General features: G+C 46.6%; 1 protein-coding gene across 1 annotated transcript; it reads left to right on the forward strand.

Moving 5' to 3' along the window:
* The first annotated feature begins 836 nt into the window (after window positions 1–836).
* LOC122546569 (zinc finger protein 239-like) lies at window positions 837–1,322 on the forward strand. Its single transcript, XM_043685258.1, has one exon. The coding sequence runs from the start codon at window positions 837–839 to the stop codon at window positions 1,320–1,322; it is 486 nt and encodes a 161-aa protein (XP_043541193.1).
* The last annotated feature ends 8,980 nt before the right edge of the window (window positions 1,323–10,302 follow it).

The raw sequence follows: 10,302 nt of genomic DNA on the forward strand, positions 1-10,302 counted from the left end.
GACTGACTGTCCCTTTGCATATCAGGGGGAAGACACCCCTTTAATTGTGATGATCAGAAAACATGCCATCCTTCAAAAAAAGGGATGTGTTCACAAATATTTGGACAGAGGAAGGAAGTTGCAGTCTGGGTGAAGATCAATCTTCATTCAGAGAGGAAGAGGAAGAGCAGCAGCAGCTTCAGGAGTTCATGGTCCAACTTCTGAAAAGACCTTGTCTGATTTGCAGTTGTTCCTGGACTTGTAATATCCTACTGCAGCATATTGTAGATCTTCATCTTCAATACTGCATTACAGAGGTCCATTCAGCAACTTGAGTCCATATGAACTCTTCGTGGAGGTATGCAGTCTGCCCCATAACCCTGTTGGTTTACAGTTACATGTAGATCGACACAAAGATCTTTGGGATTAAGAGAGGAAAGAATGTACCAATGTAACGAGAATTACGTTCAGATTTTCTCTCATGGTCTGACTGTGATGACCTTTGCAATCACTTCACAGGAATATTGCAAGAGAAGAATTTGGTGGCAGAAATCTCAGACCAAACATCACATCAAAGTCTGACAGTCACTTGATTCACGAGGACGTGGATATTGATGGCCTTGAAAACAAAGTGGAGAAGGTCTGTCTGCTTCGTTAGGTTTTAAACGTCAGTGGGACTGGAAACTCAGAGTCTCACATACCCACACACCAGAGTAGTGACTGGAACAAGCTTTACAGACTGAATGAGAGTGTTCCAATTATCAGAGGGTTCACCAGTAACACCACACACATGCTGTCAGCGTGAGCAAGTTTTCAACAGATTGTTAAGGTCTGAGACAGACGAGGGCACCTGCACCATGGAGAAACCGTGGAAATGTGGGGAGTGTGGGAATGGTATCCCTTCGCCATTCGCGCTGGAGATTCATCGGTGTTTGCACACCGGGCAGCGGCTGTTCACCTGCACTCAGTTTCACCACCTCCTGGCCCACCAGTGTGTCCACACCAGCAAGAACCCGTTCATCTGCCCCGTGTGTGGGCTGGGCTTCACTCAGTCACACCACCTGCTGCCGCACCAGCGGATGCACACCGGGGAGAAACCGTTTTCCTGCTCCGTGTACGGGAAGGGCTACACCCAGTCGTATCACCTGCTGCTCAGCTTCCGCGTCCACACTGGGGAGAAGCCATTCACCTGTCCCATGTGGAGCAATGACTTGTGCGATTCCTCCACCTTGCGCAAACAGCAGCACATCCACACCAAGGAGCGGCCGTTCACCTGTCCAGTGTATGGGAAGGGCTTCACCCAGTCGTGCAACTTGTGGAGACACCAGCAACTTCACAAGTGAGATGGTGCAGGGATTCAGGTTGGACTCTGCTGTTACCGCTGCTGAGAGTCACATCTTGAACCCGGTTTAGTGGGTGAAGTGGGAGGGGTAAGGGGTTCCTTTATGCTGACTGGCTGCTCACTCACCCACTTTACTTCCAGTGGGGGCTGATACTCTCTGAGCCTGGGATTGCACCTTCCCTACGGAAACAGTCCACAGAAGCGGCTGAAGTGCAGGGAGATCTGAAAGAAATACATTTGTCTCTGTCCCATTGAGTCTCCAGCACAGTAGATCCAATTGGCCTCTGTCAGTGTTTATGGTCCACCTGAGCTTCCACCCACTCCTTCATCAGCATACAGGTATCCCCTGATTTTTGAAAGTTCACTTTACCCCCTACCCCCTCCCCGCCCAAGCCTGTGCCAATTCTTAATCCTAACTTAGACCTGCTATTTATTGCCGATGTGTGGTTTCTGTCCCTGTATTCACCTCCCGTTCATGTGTCTATCTAGATACACCTTACGTTTTGCTCAGGTGCCTCTTTCCACGACATCCACTGGCAGTGCATTCCAGGCATCCACCATCCAACTGTGTGAAAAATCTTCCCTTTCAATTCTCCCCCAGACTGTCCCCCTCTCGCCTTGAACTTGTGCCCTCTTGTAGTTGACTTTTCCACCCTGGGGGGGGGGAGTGGGGGGGGGGGGGGACTATCTGGCCCAACACCAAACATCCAAAGAATAATCCACACAGACCCATTTCCCTACCCCTATTACTGACGTTTACCCCTGACTAATGTACCTAACTTTCACATTCCTGAACACTGTGGGGCAATTTAAGCACGGACAATCCAACTTAACCTGCCAATCCATGGGCATTGGGGTAATTTAGCATAGCCACTCCACCCAAACCTACACATTTGGATTGTGAGAGGAAACCGGAGGAAACCCATATCGACACAGGGGGAATGTGCAATCTCCACACAGACAGTCACCTGAGACTGAAATCGAACCAGTTTCCCTGGCGCTGTGAGGCATCAGTACTAATGATTGAGCCACCATGCCGCCCCTATCCAGCCAATCTGTGTGTCTCATCATTTTGTTGAGGTCATCTCTCTGCCCCATCTTTACAGTGAAAATAATCCAGGTTGATCCCATCTCTTCTCATAATGAGACCTCCAGACCAGGTAATGTCCTACTGAACCTTCTCTATACCCTCTCCCAGAGCATCCATGTCCTTCTGGTAGTGTACGGACCAGAACTGCACGCAATATTCTGAATGTGACCAGAATAAATAGCTGTAACATAAGTCGCCAACTCTTACACTCAAGGCAAACGTGCTGTGTGCCTTCTTGATCACGTTACCCGCCTGTATTGCCACTTTTGGGGATCTATATGGCCAGATCCCTCTGTATGCCAGTGCTTCTATGTGGTCTGAAATTTATCGCACAATTCTTCTATTTCCTATGTATCTGTATCCAGCCTCACCTTAATTGTGTTCCCCTCTTTATCTCTTTTCCCCCATTCTCACCCCTCCACACAACAGCATATCATAAGATTATTGGAGCAGAAATTATGCCATTCAGCCCATTGAGTCTGCTCCACCATTCAATCATGGCTGATAAGTTTCTCAACCCCATTCCCCATTTCCCAACATCCACTCTGTCTAAGCTGTTCAGTATTCTGCAGGTTTCAATTAGTTCCCTTGTCATCTTCTAAACTCCATTGAGTATAGACCCAGAGTCCTCAAATGTTCTTCATATGTGCAGCTTTTCAATCCTGGGACCTTTCTCATCAACCTCCTCTGAACATGTTCCAGGGCCAGTACATCCTTCCTGAGATATGGAGCCCAAAACTGTGTACAGTACTCCAATTGATGTGGTTCTGTTCGCCGAGCTGGAAGTTTTTGTTGCAAACGTTTCGTCCCATGTCTAGGTGACATCCTCAGTGCTTGGGAGCCTCCTGTGAAGCGCTTCTGTGGTGTTTCCTCCGGCATTTATAGTGGCCTGTCCTTGCCGCTTCTGGTTGTCAGTTTCAGCTGTCCGCTGTAGTGGCCGGTATATTGGGTCCAGGTCGATGTGTTTGTTGATGGAGTTTGTGGCCAATTGTGGCCAGACCGGAACCTTATAGACCCTCAGAAGTACATCCCTGCTTTTATATTCAAGTCTTGTCAAATAAATGTCATTGTTGCATTTGCTTTCCTCACTACTGACTCAACCTGTAAGTTTACCTTGGAGGCATAGAGGAGCGTGGTGTGCACCTGGAAACTCCAGAGCTCCCAAACTTCACGAGTCAACAAGAACTCTTTCTGGATCAAGAAACGAAAGGGCCGACGAGAAACTGTGACACCACAGGAAGTGAAATTAGGCCATTCAGCCCATTGAGTCTGCTCCACCATTCACTCATTCTTGAGTATCAAGGGGCTCAAAGGTTACTGGGAGAATGGGGTTAAGAAACACATCAGCCATGATTGAATGGCAGAGCAGATTCAATACGATAAATGGCTTGTTAACCATCCCTGGGAAGAAGGAGGCAACACAATAAGTTGTTTCTTGGGACAGGCAAGATAATGTTGTTTAATAATGGTGTGACAAAAGGACAATTAATTCTGCCTGTAGAAGGAAAGCCCTGACATAGAGAGGTTAATTGCAGGGCAGGCTGTTTCAAACAGATAGCTAATCCTCAAGGATAAGAAGGTAAACTACAGACCTGAGGTCTCCAGCAATGTGAGGTGATGTTAGAGTCTTAAAAAAAAGTCACACCACAGATTTGAAATTGAGGAAACGCCACCAAAATTCAACTCCAGAATGATGCAGCAGCAGCAGTACTTAGAAGAATAATACTGCATCAAACCCCTGGAATTTCCAGAGATGGGCACTGTCGGTGGAAACCCAGTTAAATTCAGCCATCAACTGGGTGATAGCCAAGTTTGGGAAGGGGGGTGAAGCTGAATGAACTTGAGGGGGTTTTAATTGTGGTTGCTACATGCAATAAAAGTGCAAATCATTGTTTCAGCAGTTGAGTCAGGAGCAAAATTAAGGTGATTCACCCACAACCACACCAAGAGGCTGGGATTAATATTGACTCCATTGCATTCAAGAGAATGTCATCAATACTGTTACAAAGCGAAGGCTGAACCCACCCCCCTCCCCCGACTCACTCTCAAACTGAAACGTCCAAAGAGTGGCACGTTGCCCTTTAATCTGTAAAGTCAGTGTGATAAGTGGTGTAACCTGCTGTAGTGTTAAACGTAAATCCCTGACACTTTAAAATTGACAATCAGCAATTTATTTAGCCAACTCTCAATGTGAACAAATGAACAAAACTACAATAAACTGAATAAATCCGTCCTAACTACTGGGTATTCTGGAATAAATCAAGATTCTTCTGGTATGCTGTTCCAATCAAGACATGTCCCACTCAGATAACACAAAATAGAATTTAATCTCTCAGATTACAACCAGGTTATGTGTCTTCCGGAATATTCTGTACCATCTTCTATCGGGGATGCCTCCTCCGATTCCTCTGTCAGGAATGCCCTTCTCTGTTTTTCTAAATGATGCTTTCTCTTATACACAGATGACTGAGAGCGCCAATTCTTTATGATAGGATTGGTCCTGTTGTCAAAACTTTAGGATTTAAATTTAATAAGTTTTTGGTAACCAATGGGGCTGACTTAAATTGATTGGTGAAATTGAAAACCGTTTTCTTGTCCTGCTAACTATACAGCCTTTTGTTACAAATGTTTCAGTTCAAGTGCTTTTTGTTGTGATCATGCTACTCCTTTAAGAAGATTACGTTGTTGATTTATTTTCAGGAGGGGTTGTAAAAGGCTTCCCATTCATCTAGGATTAAGGTTTTTGCTAATGGTTAACAGATACTGGCTAAGGCAACAATCCGGAAAAAGGGTTTGACTTTTTTTTTCTAAAACACTTCTACAATGAAAGAGCAGTTGTCCCATTCTTTTCCCCTGGTTTTGGTTTTGGTTTTAGCAAGCAGTCTGTCTGAAGCTGCTGCAGGAAGAGATGTTTCCTGATTCAACAGATGTTTCTGGCTGACTCGAAAGCTTCAGGGAAAATAGAACCAGCGTATTCAGCCTCTCCCTGTAGCTCAAACATTGCAACCCTGGCAACATCCGTCCAAACCTTTTTTAAACCCTTTCAAGTTTCACAATGTATTAAAAAGACGTCAACTTTGTTCGACTAATGTGGGAGAATTTTCTGCATGACGCGTTGTGTCTGAAAGAGCCCTCCCCTGTGCTATGACAGAGCTGCAGTGACTTTCAAAAGCCTGACAAATGCTGTTATCAGTCAAAGATTCATTGGGAGAAGCTTCTCAATCACATCTGGAAATGGAGAAAGTGTTTTTAATAATGAGACATGAATAAAGGCTGCATTAATTTTTTGTTCTGAAGATTTACTCATACATCTCAAAACAGAGCATATGAACCCGGTCACAAGAAGCCTACGGGAATATAAGACACCACTGCCTATTTCCCGACCAGGACCGACTTTACACAGAAAACATGGACATTTTAAATGAATGGGGTGCCATTCGTTTTAAGATCAGGTGAACTTAAGAGGCACAGTATTGGCTTAGAAATGAGAGTTCCTTGACACACACACAGCCAAAATCATCACTGCCATTATTATCAAATTAGAATTTAGGCTGGATAGGCTGGGATGTTTTTCCACTGGAGCAGAGGAAGTTGAGAGGCAATATTTTCAAACCATGAGGGGTACAGTTGTCTCTTCCCGAGGGGGAGGATTTCAAGACCAAGGACGCGTTTTTATGGTGAGAGGAGAAAGATGGAAGAAAAGATGTGGGGCATGAGGGGTAGAGTTGGCTTAATGACAGTTGTCTCTTCCCGAGGGGGAGGATTTCAAGACCAAGGACGCGTTTTTATGGTGAGAGGAGAGAGGATTTCAAGACCAAGGACGCGTTTTTATGGTGAGAGGAGAAAGATGGAAGAAAAAATGCGGGGCAAAATATTTACAGAGTGCAGTTCGCCTGGGGGAACAGCTGCCAGTGGAAGTGGTTGAAGCTGGTACATTAACAACATTGAAAAGGCGTTTCAACAAATACATGGATAGGAATGCTTTAGAAGGATATGGGCCAAGTGCAAGGAAATGAAGTTAGTGTTGACAAACATTTTGGTCAGCATGGACCAGTTTGAGCTGAAGGGCCTGTCTCTGTGCTATAGTACTCTATGAGTGCCATCTCTTTGTAACGCTGACAGTGTTGAGTTTCCACATGAACCAGGAAAAAGTGAGGACTGCAAATGCTGGAGATCAGAGTTGAGAGTGTGGTGCTGGAAAAGCACAGCAGGTCGGGCAGCACCCGAGGAGCAGGAGAATCGATGTTTCAGGCATAAGGACATCCAGATGAATATCTCACTAAATCATGCTGAATAAAATCTAATCTCATTCTGATGTGGAGGTGCTGGGGGTGGACAGGTCAGAAGTCACACAACACCAGGTGAGAATCCCAATAGATTGATTTGAACTCATGAGCTTTCGAAGCACTGTTCCTTCATCAGGCGAAGTGATGAAGGAGCAGCACTGATGAAGGAGCAATGCTCCCAAAGCTTGGGATTTCAAATAAACCTGTTGGACTGTAAACTGGCGTTGTGTGACTTCTGACTTCAACTTCTTCAACTGCGCATTCATGTTGAACTTGATGGGATACTTTATCCAACTCGGCGTAGTTAAATCATATCGCTTGGAGGGGTTCATTTGAAACCTTTCAGGAGGCGAATTCAACAAGATTGAATTATTCAAAGTTACTAAATTCGAAACTTACATCAGGACCGGTAGTCATAGAGAGGTACAGCACGGAAACAGATCCTTCAGTCCAACTCGTCCACGCTGACCAGATATTCTAAATTAATCTAGTCCCATTTGCCAGCACTTGGCCCAAATCCCTCTAACCCTTTCTATTCATGTCCCCAACCAAATGTCTTTTAAATTCTACCAACTTCCTCCACTTCCTCTGGCAGCTTGTTCCATTTCATATATATATATTTTATATGTATATAACCACCGCTATTCCAATAAAGATTAGATTAGATTAGATTTCCTACAGTATGGAAATAGACCATTTGGCCCAACACCGACTCTCCAAAGAGTAACCCACACAGACCCATCTCCCTCTGAATAATGCACCTCACACTATGGGCAATTTAGCAATTCCTGATGAAGAGTTCCTGCCTGAAACATTGATTTTCCTGCTCCTCGGATGCTGACTGACTGCTGTGCTTTTCCAGCACCACGTTAATCTTTAATCTTGTCTCTAATCTCCAGTCCTCACCTTCGCCCAATTCACCAGACCTGCACATCTTTGGACTCTGGGAGGAAATCAGAGCACCCAGAGCAAACCCACACAGACTCAGGTAGAATGTGCAAACTCCACATAGTCAGTCACCTGAGGCTAGAATTGAACACAGGTCCCTGGCGTATGAGGCAGCAGTGCTAACCACTCAGCCACCACCCCCCCCTCCCCCCCCCACTCCCCCAGTAGAAAACAAAAAAGCCTAACAACTTTACCACTACCCCCACGTTCAGAAAGGGCAGGAGGTTCAGTCATGGGGGTGACCCTCAGCAGCGTTACCGGCAGAATCTGATTGTTAGGAGCATTGGTGCCTCCGCTGGTGCTTGTTCAAGCTGCAGGACATTGTGAAACTCTGCCCACACTCGGGGCAGGCAAACGGCCTCTCCCCAGTGTGGACCCACTGGTGCGTCAGTAGAGTGGAGGAGACAGCAAAGCCCTTCCCGCACTCGAGGCAGGCAAACGGCCTCTCCCCAGTGTGTACCCACCGGTGTGTCAGCAGGTGGGAGGCCTGGGTAAAGCCCTTCCCGCACACAGAGCAGCTGAAGGGCCTTTCCCCAGTGTGGACCCGCTGGTGCTTCAGCAGGTCGGAAGAGCGTGTAAAGCACTTCCCGCAGACAGAGCAGGTGAATAGCCTCTCTCCGGTGTGGACCCGCCGGTGGGTCAGCAGGTCAGAGGAATCGCTGAAGGCCTTCCCACATTTGGGGCAGGGGTAGGGCTTCTCAACGGTGTGGACCCGCCGGTGAAACACGAGGTGGGTGGAGCGAGTGAACACCTTCCCACAATCGGGGCGGGGGAAGGGCCTCTCCCCTGTGTTCACCCGCTGGTGCCTCATCAGGGCGGAGTAATTGCTGAAGGCCTTCCCACACTTTAGGCAGCTGAAGGGCCTCTCCCTTGTGTGAACCCGGAAGTGCCTCAGCAGGGCGGAGGAATCACTGAAGGCCTTCCCGCACTCAGGACAGGAGAATGGCTTCTCCCTGGTGTGACTGCGCCGATGTGTCTCCAGGGCAGATGGGACACGGAACCCTTTCCCGCAGTCGCCACACTTCCATGGTTTCTCCATGGCCGAAGCTACAGTTGCACACAAACGCGTGTATGTCCCCTCCCCTGCCTTGAATTCCTCTTTCCAGGCCAGATAACTGTTTCAAGCTCCACACTCAGTGCGTTGCTGCAACAGTAGGGTCTCTCTTCCAGTCCCACTGATGCTGAAAACGTACTGAAACAGGAACCAATTGGATCACAGTTGAAAATTGTTGCAGTCCTGATGGATTGAGTGACTCACAAATGCTGGAGAATCAGAGTCGAAAACTGCAGGTCAGGCAGCATCTGAGGAGCAGGAGAGTCAATGGTTCAGGCATTAGCCCTTCATGTGTTGATTTTGAAACTTCATCTTCAGATTAAATACTCTGAAAAGAGATTACAAAAGTCATCACTGTCAGTCCAGGGTAGAAATTCAGAACAAGCAATTCTCCTTTCTGCAGAACTTTCTTTTCATTTGTTATTCCACAAAACTGAAAGCACCATCCTTCTCTCTCTCTCCCCCTCTGTTCTCACTCCATTCTAATTCTCCTGAAAGTGCTGATTAAGGATCTGACAGGGACAGAAGAGCAAAACAGTCACAACTGACACCTCTCTGAATTTCGGATACCTCCACCTGAAAATTAATATCTTCCACAACATTGGGATACTGTTGAGAGTGAGAAGGTCTGATTTTTGGAAGTAAAAATATAGTGGGTAAATTCAGGATGAACCTGCAATGCAACTTCTTGGCAACCAATCAGACACAAAATGGTTAACGTGCCCCCACGGGGGTGGGGGAGTTTTAGAATGAGACATCAAGGCTATGACACCAGAGAGAAATTGAACAGACTGGCGTGGCAAACCAGAGTCATCTAGATATGCAGCACAGAAACAGGTCCTTTGGTCCACTGGTCTATGCTGACCAGATATCCTGACCGAATCTGGTCTCATTTGCCAGCATTTGGCCCATATCCCTCTAAACCCTTCCTATTCATAAACCTATCCAGATGCCTTTTAAATGTGTCATAATTATACCAGCATCTACTACTTCCGCTGGCAGCTCTTTCCTTACACGCGCCATCTTCTGCATGAATTGCCCCTTCGGTTACTTTTAAATTCCTCGCCCCCTCCCCGGGCCACCTCACCCTAAACCTGTTACGCTATAGTTCTACACTCCCAGAGAAAAGACCTTCTCTATTTACCCTATCCATCCCTCTCTTGATTTTATAAACAATGGAAGCATCAACGGCTCAGGGCAGGGATGGGGGCGGGTGGGGGGAGAGGAGGAAGCCGAATGTGCTGGAGCCAACGCGGAAGAAGAGGATATAAAACCTTGAAGCTGCAATGAGGAACACTGCATGTGCTGTACTTCTACCTGTTGATTTTATTTGTGGGAATCAAGTGCATTCTAAAAATAAAAACAAACAAGATATCTATCCCTCCCCTTTCCCAATCTCCCAATGCTGTCCTGGACACAGAGTGAGAGAATTGGGAGCAGGAGTTGGCCATTTGAGCCTGCACCAACTTTGAACACATCATAACTGAATATGAATATACCTATAAGCCAGGTGGATAGACAGGGATTTCTTTCACTGGAGCAGAGGAGATTGAGAGGTGACCTTATAGAGGATTATAATATCATGAAGGGTACAGATGAGGTG

This window comes from Chiloscyllium plagiosum, unplaced genomic scaffold (assembly GCF_004010195.1).
Source record: "Chiloscyllium plagiosum isolate BGI_BamShark_2017 unplaced genomic scaffold, ASM401019v2 scaf_62124, whole genome shotgun sequence".
NCBI classification, from domain to species: Eukaryota; Metazoa; Chordata; class Chondrichthyes; order Orectolobiformes; family Hemiscylliidae; genus Chiloscyllium; species Chiloscyllium plagiosum.